Below are 22,894 nucleotides of genomic sequence, written 5' to 3'. Positions count from 1 at the left end.
ACTATTTTGATAATCGATTAAAAGTTAAAAATCTCTGATTCCAGCTTCTTAAATGTGAATATTTTCTGGTTTCTTTACTCCTCTTTGACAGTAAACTGAATATCCTTGGATAAAACAAGACATTTTTCATCTTGGGTTTTGGGGAACACTCACATTTTTCACCATTTTCTGACATTTTATAGAACAAACAACTAATCAAGAAAATAATCGACTGATTAATCAACAATGAAAATAATTGTTTTTTTTGCAGCCCTCGTCAACATAAAATAAAAAAATAAAATTTTGACGTGATGATGGCCCAAAACGAGAATTTATTACAATTAATCCTGAGAGGATATATGAATCACCAAAGTCATCAGGATGATAATCCATCTAATTGTTGAGATATTTCACATCACGGCTAAAAAAAAGAAGCAGATACACGTCAGCAGAACTGCATTCTATCGTTTTATTCAATGCCATCTTTAAATAATAAGAATCTGTACATCTCTTAAGCAGGTCTTTGACCATTCATTCCCAAAAGTAATAATAATAACAACAATAGTTTCCTTATTAACAACAGTAATACAGTTGAAGTGCTTAACCAGGCGCCCAGAAGGGCCAATAGAGATCATACAGCAACAAAAAAGGTCAAAAGAACGGTGTACAGCACACACTCTCTTACCTTTCCTCTCTCTCACACACACACACACACACACGCATCCAGCCTCTCACACTGAATCCATCACACACTCCATGTTACACACACACACAGCCCAGCAGTGCACCATACACCCTCTTGACAATTAAATACATTAAAGCAAAAACTGCCTGTTCATTCAGAAACAGCACCAAACATCAAATATCATTGCAGCAGTAATAATACTAAGCTTAACATTCCTCATTTCAGCATCATCAGTATCATCAGTCATAAGAATCTTTACATCTGCGGTAATATACAGGATCCAACCAACTGGGCCCCAAACTGGAGTGTTTTTAAGGCCGGCATGCTGAACAGTTCTGGACGCTGTGGATCATCAGTCAGATCTGCATGTCGCCCTCAGCCCTGCAGAGGGCGACATGCAACAAGTTGTTCCTTGTCCCACAGCTTTCATGGACAAAGTCAGCCTGGAGTGTGTTTTAGTAAACCGAGCTGCACCAAAAAGTGTGTCTGGAAAGTAAGCAGGGTATTGCTGCGTTAAAATCTGTGCAAAATTTCTAAGAGGACCCGCTTAATTTCCAGGGATCTTTTGGTGCAGAGCTCCCACACATCTTTTCTCTGTGTATTTGGTGTTGAGAAGTTTATGTCTGCGCCCCCGGCAAGGCGAGTCCCGGCTCCAGGCCGGTGGTGGTGGGGGTAGGAGATGGCGGCAGGTCCTTGGGTCCCGGGCAAAGCAGCCCACGTGAGGCTGCGTGGTCCACGTTCAAGTTCTTGTAAGGGTTCCTGCGCGGTGGAGCTCTGAGACACATAGAGGGGAAGCGGAGGCCGGCGAGGCAGCAGCCGGGACAGGAGATCACCTCCTCCTGGTCCAGGGAGTGTCCGCTGCCGGAGCCGAACGGCGACGAACCGGCGGGGTCGCCGGTAGGGGAGTGGTAGCCGTTGTTGTTGGTTGTGGTGGGAGCGCTGGTCGTGGTGGCGCTCCATCCCGTGGGTCGATTCACGACGACGTTGTTGTTGTCCAATTGAGAGAGGGGAGGCAGGCACGGCGGCCCGTTGGAGATGGCCGACCCCCAACCGTTTGAGAAGGGAGGAGTGGAGGGTTGGATGGGAGTCGAGGAGTTTGATGGAGGAGGGGAGAGTTTGGAGTAAGGAGATGAAGTGCTGTCCTGTGTGTCCGGAGAGCTTGCGCAGTCCATTGGCTCCTCATCCCCCTCCTCCCCCTCATCCTCCTCCTCCTGGTCCAGCAGGTCCAGCGACATGGGTTCAAGCGACAGAGGAAGACCTGAATCATTCCCACTCCCATCCCCGATCTCCTTCTCTTCTCCTAACAGTCTCTCTTCTTCACTCACTCCATTCATCTCGCCGTTTAACTCAGACGTGGACTCCTCCTCGGTCAGGACGGTGTTCGGCGCTGACGTGAGGTGCGGAGGAGGCGTGCACGGCAGCGAGTGGCAGCGCCGGTGCCTCCTGGGTAGCTCATAGCCGTCGCTCTCTGGGTCGTCGCAGTCTGGCGGAGGCGGCAGGGTGAAGGTGAGCGAGATGACGGACTTGCTGGGAGTGTCGAACAGCTTGATCTTGCCGCCCTTGAGGTCCTCCCTCTGAGAGAAAGGGTTGACCCGAGCAGGAATCGCCATGGTATCAGAGGGGGGCGTATCCGGGGGATGGAGCATGTCGGATTTGCTGCGGGAGAGGCGAGGATCTGACAGGACGCAGAGGGATCGCCTTCGTAAGGCGCCAATTGCTGGAGAAACCGCTTTAAAGAAAAAGAATGAAAGATAATTATTAATCTGCAGGAACAAACACGTTCACCATTTAGTGCCAACAGTTCAGAGTGTTTGATGACTCACCTTTGACCGTCGGTTCGTCCTTCTGTTTCCTCTCCGCCTGTCTCCTCTCCAGCTCCAACACGATTTGGGAGAAGGATGGACGGAGCTTTGAACTCATCTGGCAGGAGGGAGAAACAAATTCAACAGATGGAACAAAAGCATGAAGGAAAACGGAGACAAAAACTACAGTACATTTTTTTTAAATACTGCAAAAATCGTCATAAATTTATATTTGATTTGGTTATCCGTAAACTCAAAAGAAATTGAGGAGATGGAAACATGGCTTGGAGGTTAGAAGGTGGATGGATGCCACCTAGTGAGCAACTCTGAAAAGTGAAGTCAATGCTGAAGTGCCTTAAACTTGCATTCTTTCTAATGGCCAGCAGGGGGCGACTCCTCTGGTTGTATAGAAGTCTATGAGAAAATGAGCCTTGATTTATTACCTCAGTAAACATTGTAAACATGAGTTTATGGTTTCAATTGCTAGTTTCAAGTCTTCTTCAATACAGCATGATGTTCATTGAGTAAATTATGGTCCCATTTAGAGTCAAATAGACCATAAAGCAGGGGATGCTTTAGGACGTGGCTACCTTGTGATTGACAGGTCGCTACCACGGCGTTGTCCGGTCTGGGAGTTGTCCGTGTTTTTGTCTTATAACTTCTTTCACGGTGTGTTTTCAGCTCATGAAAGTTCATTGTAACAGTTTGGTCGCGTAAAAATGTCTCATTCAGCATTCGGTTGTACTTAGCTCCACCCTCTCGTGTCACTTCTGGTGGCAAAAAAACAAGACGGTGACGGCCAAAATGCCGAACTCGAGGCTTCAAAACGGCAGTCCACAAACCAATGGGTGACATCACGATGACGTTATAACCTTCGTGAAGGTATAATTTATTGCAGTCCACTTATATACAGTCTATGATGCCACTCCTCCCACTATGACGTTAGCCCATGTTACATTTCTGGCTTCATCTATCTGTTATAATTATGGCTTTCAGGCATTTAAACACAGGTTACAGAATGCTCTTTAACTGCTCTGTTTAAACATGACTGACGGGACCATTTAGGATAAACGGACAAGGTGCACCTATCTAAAACTACTGCAGTATTGTGCAATAGTCCTGCAATAAATTATACCTTTACAAAGGTTATAATGTTCAGTTTTTGTTGAGACTGATCTACAGCATTTTGGAGGATGTAGTCAGTGGTGCTATTCAATTGGATTGCACTGTACAATACCGTAACGCACCTACACTTGAGCTGACATGAGGCACAACCTAAAGATACAAGTGATCCGGCAGCAAAGAAGAGAAGGCAGGGTGTGTGTTTGTGTCAGATGAGTGATTCTTACATTACAGCAGGCGAAGGCCAGCCCCAGGAAATCAGAAGGACAATCTCCCGCCATCTGCTGAAAGGTCACCACATCCAAACCAAAGTCCTGTACAAACAAAGGATTTTGAAAGTTACACAAGGGTTTACATTCATGTCAGTGTGTGTTCTTTCAAAAAAAATGTGTGTTCAATTTAAAGAGCCCTTGAAAAATAACACAGCATGAAAAGGAAATCCCCTTACGCCACCGTCTGTTTAATATTGGCTTCAACTGACGTACTATTATATATATATATATATATTATATATATTCAGTAAATGGCCACAAGGGGGGGAAATTCTCTTGGAGTGCTATTAAGTTTATTTTGATTAATTTAATACTTTTTGTTTCTGGAGCCGTTTCACCAACAATTTGTTTTTAATTTTTCTGCAGCAGTGAGCAGCTCGACCTTTTTCCCCCCCATGCATTGCATTGTGGGACAACAGTGAACATCAACAGCATACTCAAAAAGAAAGTTTTTATACCAACTGTTTTGAATATACTTGCTTATACACTGTGCATATGCAATGCAGATCATAAGGCATGTAGTATTTTGGCATATATATATAAGGCATATGTATTTTGTCAGTTATTTTGAGTGCTTTAGCAGAAACATCTTGCGCACATGCAAGCTTTTTCTAAGATAAGAAATTCAGCTTCCTGTTTGTCCAAGATGAAAATCAGCAGTTAGATTCCAAAATGAGATATCCACCATTGTACGTATTTTTTTAATCATGTCCGATGTGGTGAAACATGTTGCTTAAACTCGAGTCATTTTGACATCGCTGCTTGCACAACAGTCATGTGCTTTTGAAATACTGACAGACTTCAGGCAGTAACTGAATACAGGAACTGTCCTACAAGACCATTAATATCAATAATGGTTTTATTATTCACGCCGTGATATAATAAAGGGCTCCGTGACATTAGATGATGAGTACGTGATGATAAGTGAACAGGGGGAATCATTAGTGATGACAATGTTTTCATCGTTACCACAGTGCGTGGCAGGATGTCGGGGTCGGCCTGTATCCTCCCAATAACCTCACACAGGATGATCCCGTACGCAAACACATCCACCTGCGGAGAGAGGAAGACGAATCGATCACACATCGAGGGGTGAAGATGAGATCAAGTAAAACAGGGAGACACAACGACAATATGCTGTTTATATTTTTTACTTGTGCGTTTATTAACCAAACTTCATAAAATTATTATTAATTTTTAATGAAATGCTTTGAAAAAACACTCAAATCAAAATATCTTGTAATATAAAATTACAATTGTAAATGCTTTTATTGTAGTAATGACGGTCTGAAATTCTGATTATGTAAATTAGGTGGATTTATATTATTTTTTTGCAATATAATCTAAAAACATGCGCTACATTCTGGATGTGGTTTATACTAATTTGTAGTTTCTTGTGATCCCAGGCAGGCTGCATAACACAGAACATGTCATCATCATCCCTAAAGTGCAACCCTAACAGGCAATTAGGATGCCCACTACAGAAAAATACAAGCCAAGCAGCAGTGCACCTCTTACATAACTAAATTACTGTTTGCCTTTAATATAATAACTGATTTATCAAATATGTATTGCTTTACTTCACTGCCTGGGTTTATTTGACTGGCTTTCATCACACCCACTGTGGACCTTGAACTCTTGCCACAATCTGCAGCTGAAAGGTAATGAAGACAGCGATCCGTCAGTACCTTCTCATTATACACCTCTCCTCGGAGCACCTCCGGGGCCATCCAGTAGGGGGAGCCGACGACAGCCAGAGGCACCTGATCCTCTTCCTCACTGCAGAGAGAGAGAGAGAAGAGGAACATTCATGTTAAACCAGCACTTATTTGAGGCTCTTGAATCCATTTCACAACATTCGTGTTTAAAATTGGTATATTCAATTTTGGGGATTTTTGGCTTTAAAATATATCACAGCTTGGGATAAGAATAATGTTTCCGTAAGAGCTTATGAGTCTGTTATATATTCATATATCAATGAATATGAAATCTTCAAAACTTTTAGAGAGAGATACCAATCAGCACTAAATCCAGTTGTGATGCTTTTACAGAGGTTAGGCTGAAATTGCCTGAAAGAAATTAGTGGATTTCATACCAAATACAGTTTAACAAAAAGGCATCATTAAAGGGTTGTTTCACCCAAATTATAAAAAACAGTGACTGGCACCTGCCATGCAGAAGGTTTTTGTTTTAAGATTTCTGCCCCCACTCACATACAGGGGAGATGAATGTGAACATATTTGTGGTGCCACTTCAAATTCATTTCCCAACATCTGAGTTTAAAGGGACAGTGTGTAGGATTTGGCAGCATCCAGTTGTGTGGTTGCAGATTGCAACCAACCGATTACCCCTCCACTAACTCCTCCCTTTCCAAGACTGCGGTAATGTGAGCCGCCGAGTGTAAAACAAGCCTGTCGGAGAACTACGGTGGCCTTCAGGTAACGTAAAAATGTGAAAGGCTCTCTCTAGAGCCAGTGTTTGGTTTGTCCTTTCTGGGCTACTGTACTGTCGAAACATGGCGAAGCAACATGGCGGACTACGTGAAGAGGACCTGCTCCCTATGTAGATAGGAAGGGCTCATTCTAAGCTAACGAAAACACAACGATTCTTAGTTTCAGGTGATTATACACTAATGAAAACATAGTTATGAATATTATATTCCATTTCTGCTAATAGATCCCCCGAAATGTTACACACTGTTCCTTTAAAAAAAAATATCACACCATGGATAAGAAAATCGAGCTGAAATAATTCATAGATTAAGCGATTAGACGATCAACAGAAAGCTTTAATGATCAATTAATTGTTTGTTCTTTAAACAGGCAAAAAATTGCAAATATTCTCTGGTTCCAGCTGCTAAATGGAAATATTTTCTGCTTTTAATTGGTGTGTTGTACACCATATTAAACTGCTGATTGGACAAAACAAGCAATGTAAAAATGTCACCTTGGGCTTTAGGTAATAGTGATGGACATTTTTCACCGCTTAATTATCATTTCTTTTTTAATGCCAAAGGATTAATTGAAAAAATAATAAGCAAATTAAATCAATAATGAAAATATCTATGCTGCCCTAGTAAAAAAGGCTTCGGGTCAACAACTACATCAAAAGTGCATTATGTTTTAATTCCCGACAGTGATGCATGAGAAATGAAATGAAAACATGTTTTCCATTCAGGAGATTTGCAATTTGTAAGAGACGATGACAGATAAGCAAATGGTTGGACAAGAACAGTCAAGTAAAGCTGGCGTCACGCTCCATTTCATTAACGCAGAACCCAATCAAGAGAGAGAGAGATAGAGGGGTTGTATGGGGTGAGAGTGTGTTTGTGTGCACTTCCTCTGTATCTAAGAAACCACAATGTTTTTCAGTTCGGTGGAGATATCATTGTGCAATATTAGCTGAATAAAAAGGAAGGAAGACAAGAATGTGCAAGGATTACGTGCTCACACACACAAACACACATACACACACCCTGCTGGCAGATACTTCCTTTCCTGTGCTATTTCCATCTGCTACTGTGGGCTATGATACTGCAAAAAAACACACAGCGAGGGAAGTGATGGCAGAGGGAGGGATGAGGAGCCGAGACGGTCGTGGCTCCCAACGTAAACACCATTTGGAGAAGTGGACCGACAGAAAAGAGAAAACAGAGAGAGCGCGGAAGGCAACGGAGGGAAAACAGAAAACTCATAAATGAACTTAAGTACGGACACCAGAGGAATGATGGGAGTAAATGACAGGAGTGACTTGCTGTACGAGGTGCAGCAGAGATCCAGTTAGAGCAAAAGGAGGAGGACTGGAATAGTTTGACCTTATTTGGAGTGCTTTTCCTGAACCCCCTCCATCTCCTCTCCTCTCCTTCCCTCCCCTCCTTTCCTTTCCTTCATGCCACAAGCACAGTGGTAGCACTCCAACACAAACACACGAGAAGGGTTGTCAACGTCGCCCATTCTCCGTCAGCGCTCCGCGACAGGATACAACAGTGTTTGACTAAAATGTAAAAGCAAACATGCCCTTGAAAACGACGGAAACACTATTCACCAGCTGTTATTGAAACAGAGGCTGGAGCAAACAGAGGCTTCATGTTTGATTGCTGCAGGTATGCAAAAATACACAATGACACACACTTGCATATTTGCCAACCCTCCCGATTTTCCCAGGTGACTCATGTTTTTCATTGCCCCCTCCCAGTTTCCTGCCGGGGTCACAATTCTCCCATATTTCTCCTGATTTATGACAATATTTCACACCTTGCGCTCGCCGCACATCACAACGCGCAACGCCCAAAGTGGGGCTTTGCTCGACGCAGCAAAAAGCCGTTATGGCGCGGCGCAAGCCATTGGAAATAACGGCTTTCAGAGCGCAGTGGTACACGATAGCCTATTACTCTATGCCAGAGATTCACACAAGTTAACGCCAGAGGGCCAAATTATTCTAAATTCTTTCCTGAGAATTAAAGGTAAAATTAAAAGTATTTAAGATTAAAAAATGCTGTTGCAGTGTACTTATTATTTTGTGTTTTCTTTCTTTAAAAGTCACCAGAATGCAGGAAACAAAGTCTCTGAAATGTTTCTGGGAACCCATAATCACCGCTTTGATTTTGAAATCCTCCCTATTTTCTCAAGGTTGGCAAGTATGCACACTTGCATGTGTAAAATATCAACTTTTTAGCCTCGTTTTTAGCTGGATGGACATGCTTTAAATGGATCTTTACAAAAAGCATGAAAGCTTTTCCAACCTGACAGTGACACGCACACTTGTGTAAACACAAAAGGTGGTCGGGCACAAACAGAGCCAGCGGAAACGCACACTCACAACACACAGAAAAGGGCAGGTCAAGTTTCTGTGGCAGCTGCCTCGTCTCAGCGAGAGTCGTGTGTTTACTAAATGACTGCAGACAGAGCGAGGAGGGGAGGATGAGGAGCTAATGGGACGTAACTGTGTGTCGAGTGTGTGTGTGCCTCTGACATAACGGCTGCCCGTTGATGCTCTACATTGTTATCAGTTCACTGCCTGCCCGTTGATCCATTTATGGACAAACAATATTCATAAAGATGACAAACCGTCTAACTTATATGGACGTTGAGGAGAAGTGATGTCAAGTCGTAGATAAACTGAGGACAAGAGAAAGTACTTCTGGTGAAGTCATGTGTTTAATTACAATTTGAACTAGTGGTACTTAACTGGAACATTTCCATTTTGGAAGACTTTAAAGGGGACACATCATGCTTGTTTTTCAGGTTCATACTTGGATTTCGGTTTCTACTAGAACATGTTTACATGCTTAATGTTCAAAAAACACATTATTATTCTCATACAGTCTGTCTGATTATACTTTTATTCACCCTCTCTCTGAAACCCTCCGTTTTAGCGCCTGTCTCTTTAACCCTCTGAGACCCATATTTGTTGTTTTTAGGGGGGGACAGGGGGTCTTTAGGAGCAGATAGCAGGTCAACAGTAGATGTCACATAGAAGTGGTGTACATCATCTGAAAGCTGGGAACCTGAAGGTTAATTTGAGATGCAGCTCAGCACTGTGTGTCAAGCTGTTCTAGTCATAAATTAGAAATAAACATGATTTAATTCATTCATAATTTAAAATAAATTGTGAAAGTGTATGTAATGGTTTATGATGGAAGTATATGATGGCCATTCCCATGCTTTATTATGTCTCATAAGTTATGGCAGCAATTTTGGGGTTGATACCATTTGTTACACAGATATCTATAGATAGCTATCTTTATATCTATATATAGCACATAGACCTGCTTTATAATAAAAAAAAGACATGATAATGTCACTTTCTACCATACGGGACCTTTAAAGGAATACAGCATTTTGGGAAATATGCTTATTCTCTTTCTTGCAGAGAGATCGATGAGTTTTTCACTGGACATGTCATATAAACTTTATATTTTCCAATTTTGGAGATCTTTGTATACCTGTTTTTTTATTATTATTTTAATTTAGGACTTTTTCCTTCTTTGCCTTGAAGTATTTTCCTTATTCCTACTGTTAGTTAAGTAAAGGATTTGATCATCAAGCGTTATGGGAGATATGAGGTCACCGGAGAACCAGCTGAAGGAAATAAAACTTGATAGCTGTAACATTGCTGGTCATTCATAGTCGGCACAAGCCAGCGGTGAATTGATGGCGGTGAATAAAATATGCCACATAAATGTCACGCCGTATTAAAAACACGCAGCTGCAAAACACAGAGGAGGAAACACAACGAGACGACGGCGACAGAGCAGCGAGTCTGCGGTACGTCATGACCGCCTTGAAAGGACGCTTCACAATATTAATAAAAAGTTCCCCAAACAGTGAGTGGCGGTGGAGAAGAGGGGGGGGGTTAACCACAACGTTCGGCGGGGAGGCATCATGTGCATACTTTGGAAAAACCGGACTGTGCTTTGGTGAGTAATGCGTCTCTTTCTGTGTGTCCCGAGAAAACGAGAAGCTGTGGGAGAGATTTTTGCTCAGGCAGATATGCCACGAGGGATAAATAAGACAAAGGGAGAAGTGGAGGAATGCGATTTATTGAGCGTGACTTATCTAATCACAGACTGTTGATAGAAGTTTAGATGAATGCACTGACCTGTAATCTGGGATTTTTTCCGCCAGGCCAAAGTCTCCCACCACGGCCGAGCACACGCAGCGGTTCCAGCGCACCAGGCAGTTCTGCACAGAGTGGTCAGAGGTCACACACATCTCTATTACTGCTGTTAAGTGTGTGTCCAGTGTGTGTGTGTGTGAGCATTCCTTTATATATGGCTGCATGTGTTTTATTGAGCAGAGCTTTTCATTTGCTGTAAAGGCTTTTTAAGTGACCGAATTTAAGTCTTTAGCTCGGAGAACTGCTGATGTTTCCACACTTAGAGAAATGATTGGTTTCTGGGCCATTTTCCACTATGAAGTGATTATTTCACCATGTCAACTTCAGGGTCTCCTCAAATCTGATGTGCTAATATCCAACGGTTTCCAGCATGTCAACATTTCCTTTGTAGGCTAGAGATTTCAGACACCGATTCCTCTTTGAACCATATAATATAAAATAAAAGATTGCGTCAGAATAGTCGTTTTTCTCTGTTTTTTGTAACGTTTTAGGACGCTTTCATAAGCAATAGTCCCAATCAGAGTGAAATTGATACTTTTGGTTTGTTCTCTATTCAGTCTGGTTTCACAGTGTGCAAATTACAGCAAGCCAAATAAAGATAATAATTAGCTGAGGGGCGTGTAGGAAGGAGCGAATTGATCTTTTTCATCTCAAGAGCTGACACTTCTATGCAGGGGATCGCAGACTTTGATATATTGCTGTGGACGTTTTTTTTCACTTTGATTTGGCACTGATCTGCTGAGCGAACGAATCCCTTCTCCTCCAGTTCATCTCCAATGACTTTATAAATGTCACTATTTTTGTGGACTTCATTTAGCATATTCTGTATGTTCAGATGTCAAGCAAACATCAGACTTCTGCAGAAGTCAGAGTCAGTCCTCTCCCACTCATGTTAACCGGTCAATTACCTGTGTCCATCTCAACAAATGCCCTGTGTTTTGGTTCACTTGGAAACGGTCCGTGACCACCTCTCGCAAGCTGTCTTGGACCGGTTGTTTTGGTCCGCACCAGAGTACGATTACTGCGTTCACAAAGGCCAAAATGAACTGCAGCAGGGTTCGATTAAAACGGACTAAATGTTGGCCTGTGAAAGCGGCCTTAGAGCTTTATATGTTGTGATTTGTACACTTTATCTCCATGTTTTACTTCATTGTCTCTCATATTTCACTCTCCTTTCTCACACTCTGTAAATTTCTGTTTTAAAAAGTGCTACACTGACCAGTGTTGAAACACATAAGAGGTCTGAGGGAGTCTGAAGGTGTGAGATAAATGATCGATTGTATGTATGTCTAGTCATTTGTTTTATACATTTGTTTTCTCTTGCTTTGCTCTCTTGGTTTGTTCTCTTGTTTCTTAACATGAGTCATCAATGTGTATAAAATTCACCAAATAACTTTAATTACACGTTATTTTACGCTGCTATAAAGCTGAAAAAATGGAAAAATAAGATTGCTTTTATGTGCCAATGTAGGCTGCATTCAACAATAACTTGCAATAAAAATATTCTTAAACATAAACAATGTTTGCCTGATTGCTTGTTTATGAGTGTGCTGCTGTCACCTCCTTTCTTTCATTTCTACCTGTGAGCTAAATCCTACATTTATTAGCATATCAACCTCAGCATTAGCTGCCTGCTACTAAAGCCAACTGCTGGTTTAGGTCAATCTAGCTGGAAGCTGTTTTAGAGTTTAGTCCGTTTCCTGTTTCAGTAGCCTTCTGTGAACTCACGTATTCATTTTACATTCAGAACTTTATTGAATTGACCTGCAACATTTCCCACAGATCCTTTTTGTTGACGTAGGTGCAAGATCTGTGACGCACCTGCAAAGCCTCTAAATCTGCACCAGAGCTTTTGACTGTTTCCACAATCTACACTAAAAAGCATCATCAAATGTTTTGCCGTTACACGACTCTCATGTTCGAACATCATTGTGTTGACCTCTTTGTGCGTCACGTTCTTGTGGAACATCCATATGTTAAGTAATCGTAGTTTCTTGTGCATGTAATACACATGTATGGCTACCTTAGGAGCAAAGTCCCTGATGTTCAGTGATGTGTGTGTGTTTGTGTGTGTGTGTGTGCTGTACATGGGTACTGATGCGTGCATGTGTGCCGTGTCGTCACCTTGGAGGTGAGGTCCCTGTGGAAGATGCCCTTGCTGTGCAGGTACTGCAGTCCCCGGGCAATGTCCAGGGCCAGGACGATGCGCACGCTCCACGACAGGTACACGTCGCTGCCCAACAGCTGCTCCAAGTTACCGCCGTTGATGTACTGGATCATCGGGATGAACGGAGACAGAAAGGAGTTCATTATTAAACCACAAATCAACACACAAAGAGTTCTTTCCATTTGGAAATTGCTTCGATGTTGATATGAAAGCCGCTTCTCTTATTGTTTTGGAAAATTGTAACCAAAGTGTCTGACTGAAGTCGTGCAGTAATATACTGTAAAGATTGTGCTGTTAAACTTGCCCACGTGAATTTTGCCGTCAGTCGTTAAATAAATATTTAGTCTGTTATCAGCATGGTTATCAGCTTGTTTTATTGATAAGTCCACAGCTTAGTTTACCACTCCTTCTAAAGGTGACACGATCATTACAAAAGTCAATCATTTGTGAAGTCTTTTGTCAAGAATGCCGACATATTTGTTGGTTTCCGCTTCTAAAAACGTGAGGATTTACTGCTTTTCTCTGTCTTATATCACTCTAAATTCAATATCTCAGGGTTTAAAGTGCTGTTCTGACAAAACAAGTAACAAGTTGAAGATGTCACCTTAAGTTGTGAGAAATTGTGTAGCCAATTTTCAAAATGTTCTAAAGTTTTAAGAGATATGTGAGCTATTTTGCTTTTTTTTTGCTAGTGACAGTAGAGATAGAAACAGGAAACATAGGTGCAACATGAAATAAAAGTCACCGGGATGTTGCGGTTGTACGGATTTTAACCACAAGGTGACCAGAATTTCCCTTTTTCAGACATTTTATAGACTAAAAGATGAGTCGCCCTGCAGACAAGTCAATTCTTGGACCATTAAAGTAATTTCCCAGTCCATCAGCTAAATCTCCTCTTAACAGCTCACCTTTAATCCCTGTATGTCTGGAACATGCTGACCTTTTCCATCAATACAACACAATGACCTGTCACATAAATACTACCATTACAGCAGAACACCAAATCCCCTTTTCACTGTTGAGCAGCTCAGTTACCATGGCAACGTCAGGTAGATCAATCACACATAAGAAACCGGTGAAATGACGCAAGCTGCCTGACCTCAGTCTGTGCAACACAAGTCAACTGTCAGATGCTTTTACTGTGTTTTACACAGAGTTTATGTAGAGAGATGTGTTTGTTTTATAAAAACCGACAGAGCTGCTGCTTTAATGATCAAACTCTCTTTAGTATAAATCCAATTTCAAAAGGGATGAGTATCAAAAACATGCAAAAATAAATTAACAAAATTCAAGTTTTTTTTGGTTTCCAGCAAAGAAATGGGAGCAACAATCTACGCATGGAAATACAGAGAAGATTTGAATAGTGACTGGCTGAGATATATTAATAATTAATGTTTTTACAAGACGGGATCTTAGAAACTATAAAGTAGTACGCTCACTGTGAACTTCCATGTTAGGCTAAGAGTCATAATACTGCACTATTCATTATTTTACATGCAAATTGCAATTTGAATGATTTTGAAATCAAAAAGTTGCAACTTAGATTAGAACTTATGTCATTAAAGGGATAGTTCGGGTCTTTTGAAGTGGGGTTGTATGAGGTACTTATCCATAGTCAGTGTATTACCTACAGTAGATGACAGTCGTCACGCCCCCAGTTTGGAGAAGTAGACAGGAGTTACTGCACAGGTGCAAAGCAATGTACTGCTACGAGCAAAGTGCATTTTAGCCACCTAAAAGAAAGACCTACCTAGAAGTCGATGTTTCCGACGGGGTACTGAAGCTGTTATCGTCCGTCGTACCGTTATCAGCCGTTGTTTGTGTTATTGTGTGACTTTGGTTAGTTCATATCCACCAGAGTTACACAATATGACAAACAAACTCAGCGATCGAGGCAGCGGTAGACCAGCAACCCCTGTGTTCTGCGAGGTAAAATTACAGGATTTTTCAATGGAGTCTGGTGGCTTTTGCAAGAGGATAGATGGATACAACGGCTTCAGTTCCCCATCGGAAAGGGCTGTCTCACGGCAAGTGGTGAAAATATTCTATAAATAATGTACACTTAAACTGATATCTATGGTCCTGTGCGGTATCTCCTGTCTGCTTCTCCAAACTGGGGGGCATGCTGACAGTCATCTTCTGTAGGTAATATGCTGACTATGGATAATTACCTCATACAACCCAACTACAAAACACCTGAACTATCCCTTTAAGAGGGGCAAATTTTAGTAGGCTGTTCTTACCTCTGTGAGGGCGTGGAGCTGCCCCTCGTGGACACACACTCCTATAAACCTGGAGGCAGAGCAGAAAAAACACTTAACAACAGAAGGAGAACAACAGTTTCATGACACATATAATTAATTCTTCCAACAAGTCAAAGCTTGCTGGAAGAAGGTCACACACGATAGAAACAACAGAATGTAAACCAGGTGGAAAAAAAAAAACGAAAAAAGGACAGCATGTCGGGATTGTAAATGTTTCAGTTACCTGAGTATGTTGGGATGCGATAGTCGGTTCATGAGCTGGACCTCCCTGAGCATGTTGGCTCTGTTGCTGGCCAGGATGTTCATCTTCAGAGCCATTACCTGGCCTGACACACGATGCTGCACCTGGATCAGACGATGATAAAAAACACACAAAATAGTTTTATTCTGATCCACAATTGTGACTAAAATTATTTCAAAACTGTAGATTCAACATTGTCTGCGTAGAAATTGGAAAGCCAAGGAAATTACACAATAGAGCACCAGAAAAAACACTTTTTTAAAAAACAAAAAAAAGTTGAAAAAGCCTTAATTGCTCCAAAGAAACCTGACCGTTGATGAGAAGTATTATTCATAACACCTCACAGAACACATGAGCACATATTACAGATACGTAGCTAAACAGAACAGGCCTGCAGCAAGGTATTTATGATGATAAACCATTATACATACATCACATCAGTTAACACGATCTGAAGTAATAAAATGAAACTAGGACAGAGTGCTGAGTTATATGAACACTCAGGTGCTTTTGGAAAGTGGCCATGAAACATAAGCAGGTCAGCCGAGTTCCTTCATTTGTTTTGGCTGCGTCTGTGCCCCGACCTGCTGCTATGGCAATGGCTTCGTCTGGTATGGTAACCATGGTGACGCGACATGCTTCCTCCCCCCCCTCAGGCTACATGTGAGTGCATATTTGCTTGGCAAGTCGTTTGACTTCCGAAAGAAATTCACACGAGCAGCAGACGAGCACTAAAATCTCTGGCAGAGTGTAGAGAGAAGAAGTCAGAGGTGTTTCTGAGTCTGTCTGCCTGTGTGTTAGTGTGTGTTAGTGTGTGTTAGTGTGTGTGTTAGTGTGTGTCTGAAGTGAGAAATCCCAGTACTGTATGTGTGTAATTACCAGCGTTACTGTACAGTGAGAGAAGGCGAGAACATTTGGCATTACGCAACAACAAAGAAAGAACTTTTATTTTCCTTATTATTATTCTTTTTTTATATTTGTATATATTTTATAAAGACTCATAGTGTATATGTTGTATTGGTGCATTTTGTGTGATTTTACATGATTAAAGGGCCTAATCTATAGTATTTCGATGTTTAAATTATGGTCAGGTCTTAAGTTATACAGTATTTAAAAACTTGTAATTTATAATTCTAAGCATGTGTCACAGCTGTGTTTGCAACGGTAACACAAACCATCTTAAATTTGTATTTATTTGTTGTGTACAGTAGTGCTACTATATGCATTACAAATACGACTGGGTATTGAAAGTACTAAAGTTGGTAAAAAGAAGGTACTAAAATTAACTTTTTGTAGTTTATGCATATGGTGGTGTGTTCTTTATATGACAGTTTTCTTAAAATTAGATTTTAAAAAAAAATCACAATATATCGCCTTGCTTACAGTATCGCGATACATCGTTATATATTGAATTGGCCACACATTTGTTTGCATTTAGGAACTGCAAACCTAATTTCCTTCGAGCTAATAATATAAAGTTGAACCGGCACGGGAGGGTTTCAGGTTGTGGCTTCATCAGTGACACGTGTGTGTGTAATGAAAGAATGAAAAGGGTGAGGGAGGAGGTAGAGTGTGTGAAGGGTCAAAGTCTGCAGTAGGAAGTGTTGAGCTGGAGTTGGTGTGACACTGGCCTGGATCTCAGCTGCGCTCTGGATTTGAGTGGTGATGGAAAAGAAACCCACAAAGCCTATTAGAGACCAGACTAGAGTGCAGCGAGTAATGCTACACACACACACACACACACACACACACACACACACACACTTCATCTTTACGGCCAGTCAATGGGAGTCGATCTCTGCCGCCGCTCTAAATCCTTCCTCCACAGAGCCACTTGAGGTCTTCAGCCTGCGGAGAAGTGCTGCACACATGCATGGCTGCACGCATGTAAATCACACATATAATTGTGTACAGTAGTTGCTTCCTCTGGCGAAAGAGGAAGTCGGAGCAAGACATTTTAAACACGCGGCAGGAGCGTGGAGGGACTGCAGCACTAATCTTAATATAGTTACAGCACTTAGAGGACGAGGCAGACTCCTGTAGGCTGGTAGATGGAGCTCTGCGGCCGATTAGAGGGTTTCTTTATACACACAGCCTCCTCCTGCTCCCATTAGCGCAGATTTATCTGGCAAGCAGGGCTGTGAGGCTCTGCATCGCTGTGGATTTACATCACACATCTGCCTTCTCACTTAGCTGAAGAAACTCTTACATGCTCGTCGGGCATCCTGTGACTCTACTGTAATAGCCACACACACACACACACACACACACACACACACACACACACACACACACACACACACACACACACACACACACACACACACACACACACACACACACACTGACTCATATAGGCAGGTTACAGTGCAAACGTAAGCCAACTGCTGATGCAGCAGTGGTTGGAATTGCAACGCTGCTTCACCCAACTGTTTTGTCACCGACAGTTTTTAGCCTCCAAATAAACAACCTGTCACTCATCATTATTATTATTATTATTATTATTATTAAGGGCCGACAGTCTGTCTGCAACTTGGGCAACATTTTCTCAGGTGTGTGTGTGGGTGTGTGTGTGTGTGTGTTTGCCATCTGACAAGCTTAACCCTGCAAAGCCACCATGAGGTATGTGTGGTGCTTTTTTTTTTTTTCAAAATTCTTCATGCCAACCACTTTAACGGTCATCTCCATGGACTCGCCACTGGAATGCCGATGTCCACGCCTACGTCAAGATTACCCCATGATATGGAGCAATTACACACACACACACACAGAACAAACACACACATATCCACGACAGACTCGCATGCCTGCGCCTAGACACACCCTAAAGCTCTCCTTCAAAACACTCTCGGCCTTGTAAAGTGCTGCTGTCAGCAGAGGAAAGGTCGCGGGCATCTTTTGCTCTCGCTCCGTGCAGCCAACATGTGCAGCGATGTCTGTCATTAGCCGGCGGCCCGACGGGGCTGACTGATGCACAGAGAGGAGGAGGAGGACGTGCCAGAGACTGCAGATGGAGGATGCACACGAGGGCAAAAGATGCATTAGACCTTTAGAAAGCTGTGATTTTAAGGGAGTTCGGGTTTCTTCGATAGAAAATATGGAGAAGGTGGTAGCAGAGAAATTGCAGGAAAATGTGTTTCAGTCTCACAAAAAGTCCAAACCAGGAGTTTTAAAGGATGAAATTAACAAATGGGAATTTTGGTAATGCAAGAAACAAACTGAATCTATGAGTTTGTGTTGTATTGTTTTATCAGAGTTCTTATGTACGGGGCTGTAGCCTGGATTTTAAATGAAAAACTTGACAATCATGCGATTAATTGTGATTAAATATTTTAAACGATTAGCTAAAATATACATTTATTTCTACATGATTTTTTAAATGCTGTTTCAAAGCATTTCTGACAATGCCAGGAATACAATTCTGCTGGAGAAATACCAAATACTGCTATTTTTATGCATGTTTTTAGCCTTAAACTGTCAAATTTAAGGATTTTGACTCACCCTGTGAAAACATAGTGCATTAACTCCTTCTCAGGATGATCAAACACCCAATTTCCCTGAAACAATATCAAGTGAATGGCTTTACTGACCTGAATGGTAGCTACAGCCCTGTGTTTTTTCAATGTATGGGATTATTTTGTGTCTACAACACTTTACAGGTGTCCACCATGTAGTGGCGATTCTGACGAAAAAGAGAAAACTCTGCAGAACGAATCACATGTTACTGCAGTGTTGCAGACCACACAGCTCAATGACTTTGCCTCTGGACACTGGGTCAACTTTAAAGGCTTCTTTTCCCTCGTGGATTTCAAGGTTACTTCACAACTTCTCAGTGTTATCATAACTGAGGAGTCTCCAAATAAACGATGGAGATTGCTGGTGGAAGACTACTTTAGAATCAGTTTCTTGTCGCCGTAAGACTCTTAATCTCTCTAAATGTTGAGCAAACAGTCGGGTTATTGTGGTATTTACATGATAAAGCACTTTACAGTCTTACTGGTCTGTAGCCAGGCACATAAAAAACAGAATCTACCCTTCAAAAAGAGAAGTATCATCATCTTTAAATGTGCAGCTTCTGCAGCGTTTTTAACCAGACTAAAGCAAAAATTTGCCTAAGAATCAGCATTTTAAGGCATCACTTCAAGACAAAAACAGGAAAGCTTCAACCGATATGACAAGCGAGCTTTGAGCCCAAGTGTGAAGGGACGGTGAGTGAAATGTCCCTGAGGGGGTGGACTCCACTCACTTGGAGAATCAAGAAAATGAGTTTCTCCCACAAAGCAACTCAAGGCTTAAGCCGCCGCCGCCGCCTGAGGCTCTGCTCTCAGTTATAGCTTGAAGAAGCAAGTGTCAGAGTGTGAATGCATGTGTGCGGGCGACTGAGAAACGAGGCACTCGGCCAAGCCGCGTCCATCAGTGAGCGAGCAGGGAGGTCCCATTCCCCCCCTGAAACACAACCTGATCCAGGAGGCGAACAGTCCAGGTAGCAGACAAGGTGACACACAACGGCTCACTCGGTCTGTTGCACAACACTGGGATGACCACGCCCCTCCTCCTACACATGCACAAGCCTAAACATGAGGGGGTCAGTCAAGTTTATACACGCAGAAATACACGGGTATCGTGACTGACCTGGTGCTCACTAATCACCTGTTTGGTTTTTGTCTTTTAAATGAGTGAAAGAGTGCGTGGAGGTTTTGCAGTAGCAGGTTAAACGGACAGAAAGCCTGCCAAGAAGTGGATTGTTGGTCGACTAACTCGAAATCCTCAAAACCAGCCTGATAATGAAGACAATCTGAAACGATTGCATGAGAGTCTATGGAACAGAGCTGTTTAGTTGTCGAATCCTGGTCAGAGCTGGCTGATGCTACGCTTTGATTGGCCAGTCTGTGTTCGAGGGGTGGGACTTAACGAAATGTCAATTATGCCTGACTTTAAGCCTTAATATAATTTAAATGGATTTGTCAAGAGCGGGGAAATTAGCTATAGGGATCAGTTATTTTGTACCAGGCTGTAAACATGTTTATTTCCGCTGTAAAGTTGGGCATTTTAACACGGTGCTCTATGGATTGACTCGCTTTCGGAGCCTCAAGTGGCCATTTGAGGAACTGCAGTTTTTTGGCACTTCTACATTGGCTTCATTTTTCAGCACCGGAGGTTGCCGCTTGGCATTTACCAGGCAGAGAGGGTATAATGAGAGACTGAATTGAGTTGCATTATGGGAAATGAAGGATCTGGAACTTGACTCACACCTAAAAGTCAGTATATCTCGGCCTCTGCAGTTTCAATTTCGACCATCCTTTTTCCCTTTTCTTGCAATCTCTACAACTTTTTGCAAGTGCAATACTACATTTTCTGGAGTGCTCCTTTGATTTGCCCAGGCTTTGGGATATGAGTCTATGGACATTTCTCAGAGTCTTACAGATGTTGAGTTGGATTATCCAGAGAACAGGGACACAGTTTCTGGGAAGAGATGGTCCCGTTGAATCATTAAAACGTAATTTCACACAATTCCATTCACATCCACTGAATCAGGGAGGAAGCAGAGATTCAAGAGACCGATCTCTAAAAACCACAACTAGACACAACTGGAGATGACATATTTTGGTGAACCGAATCTTTACAAAACATGTCACAGAGGTGACAATAAAAACAACCGAGCCCTGCTGCACAAGAAAAACATTTCGCCATTTCTGTGATCAACACACACAAACACATATCCGCGCAGCCATTTGTTTACCCTCTGACAGGGCCTTCCTCGAGGTTTAAGCTACCACACTGCCAACATGTGGACGGGAGGAAACGCTCATTGTGCGTTGATGTAAACACATACACTAGTCTCTAGAGATAAAATCATAAAAACACTGGTAACCATAATGGAAAGGAGGAGGACCTGAAAGCAGATAATTGTGCAACTCTTGCCCAACACTTCTCTATTTTGATCCCGATCCATCTGAAATATCTTTAAGCGATAAACATGGTGGTTAAAGTGAAGTCAGGCACATCACATGGTCAGCGCTTTCGTGTTTGTGCGGCTGTGCAGAACATAAACAAAGCTAAATACTTGTGCTGCGAGTGGCAGCATGAGCAGGCCTGGACTGGAGCGAAGCGAGGGAGGAGAGGACTAATGGAGGGAAAAGAGCGCCACGCTAAGCTGCTGATGTTCAAGTCTGCACTGGCTCTCCCATACCAACACCGCCATTCAATAGCAACATGGACACACACAGAGCCTCCTAATCCCGAACACTGAAACTGATCACAAGCACACTGATGACAGCTGATGATGGACCGCGGTTTGTGCGTGCATTTAACTCCTTTGTTGTTGTTTTATCTGAGGGAAGACATTGTTTCGGCAGCCAGGATTTACTAAAGAACTGGTCACATCCCAACACGTCCTGCCGGGAGAGTCCCACAATCTTCCTTCTCTCATTGCACATGCTCTTTCAAGAGGCGTCATGTTGGAAAATTAACCTGAAACTGATGACAAAAAGATCCTGTCTTATTCAGAAAGATCATGTGTGCAAACTTAATCCAAAGGAAGAACACTAGAGCTGCAACCAACACTTATTATTTATCCAATTAATCAATCAATTGTTTAGTCTTTAGTCAATCGTTTTAGTCGTTAAAGAGCCAATCATGAACCGCACTATCGACGATTTGTGTCTGAGTATTCAATATGACAAAATACAACATAATGAGGGTTTTATCTTGTGAATTATAGACAAAACTCTTTCTCACTCATGTCAAACAAGAACTTCTGAACTATCTATATGATATGATTTTACTGAAAGTCAATATACGATAATACTGATCTTCTGTCCTAGATGAAAACTGGATATACACAACACATACAGTACACACACTGTACACACACTGTACACACACCGCAGCAGTGTTTGGCAACCCATTTCCTCACATTACCACTCTGACACAAGCAGCTGCCATGCACACACACACACACTCGCACACACTCACATATCATCATCTTCACTCAAGTTGACAGTATTTGTCCTTCGGAGACTCCAGTCTGTTTTAAAATCCCCTCTTTATCAAATTACTCTCCTTCAGCTTATTATCATCGTATCTCATGTGTGAGCATAAAAAGACGCTACACACTCACACACACCTCCATTACTAGACTCTAATCAGGCTAAATCACAGCTGGTATGATAATTACCATGATGACTAGTTTTGTAATTGAGAAATTCTCACCGTGTGACTCATGTAAATGTATTTGAATTTCAGTTTTACCTCCCACTTTTCGCAACATAATTACAAGACAAACATTCGCCATCAGCCCTGAAATTATCAAGAAAATGGAGCAACGAGACCTTCCCAATCTGTGCTGAATGGATTTAAGTTGAGCCCACAAACCAGGGTGCAACCAGGGCCAACAGACACTTTAAAACTGACGCAACAGATTGAAACATTTCTTTCTAAAACAATTAAAAGCGCTCAGTATTTCTCTAAAAAGATTTTGTTAGCAGGGTGGAAAAAACGGGGGCATATCTATGGATATCATATCCCCTTAATATGATAAACTGACGAGACCTTTCAAACAGTTTGATGTTCTCAGCGATCTTTTTCCCTAGGTCAAATATTCAATGCATGCTTCCCGGGGTCAATATGTTGAAATCACCCACAGTTGATGTTATACACCTCAAATTTACGAGCAAGACTATCGCACTCAATGTTTCTGTAAGTTATTAATAACTTACTCGGAACACTGATTTGCCACTTTCTG

General features: G+C 42.0%; 2 protein-coding genes across 2 annotated transcripts in view; one reads left to right on the top strand and one right to left on the bottom strand.

Moving 5' to 3' along the window:
• rgp1 (GP1 homolog, RAB6A GEF complex partner 1) overlaps positions 1-7,521 on the top strand; it is a 44,537-nt gene extending 37,016 nt beyond the window's left edge. Inside the window, exon 10 of the transcript XR_012592466.1 lies at positions 7,507-7,521. The gene's annotated coding sequence lies outside the window, so the exon portion shown is untranslated. The remainder of the gene's footprint in view (positions 1-7,506) is intronic.
• Positions 436-22,894, bottom strand: part of tesk1b (testis associated actin remodelling kinase 1b) — a 31,977-nt gene continuing 9,518 nt past the window's right edge. The window contains exons 3-11 of the mRNA XM_074623940.1: positions 15,133-15,254; positions 14,889-14,937; positions 12,603-12,749; positions 10,461-10,543; positions 5,549-5,639; positions 4,830-4,913; positions 3,816-3,902; positions 2,488-2,584; positions 436-2,393 (exon numbers count right to left, since the gene is read on the bottom strand). Of these exons, the coding sequence (XP_074480041.1) occupies positions 1,282-2,393; positions 2,488-2,584; positions 3,816-3,902; positions 4,830-4,913; positions 5,549-5,639; positions 10,461-10,543; positions 12,603-12,749; positions 14,889-14,937; positions 15,133-15,254 (1,872 nt within the window). The 3' untranslated portion in view covers positions 436-1,281. The remainder of the gene's footprint in view (positions 2,394-2,487; positions 2,585-3,815; positions 3,903-4,829; positions 4,914-5,548; positions 5,640-10,460; positions 10,544-12,602; positions 12,750-14,888; positions 14,938-15,132; positions 15,255-22,894) is intronic.

Source organism: Sebastes fasciatus, chromosome 22 (assembly GCF_043250625.1).
Source record: "Sebastes fasciatus isolate fSebFas1 chromosome 22, fSebFas1.pri, whole genome shotgun sequence".
In the NCBI taxonomy this organism is placed as follows: Eukaryota; Metazoa; Chordata; class Actinopteri; order Perciformes; family Sebastidae; genus Sebastes; species Sebastes fasciatus.
This window is presented reverse-complemented; position numbering and strand designations above follow the sequence as displayed.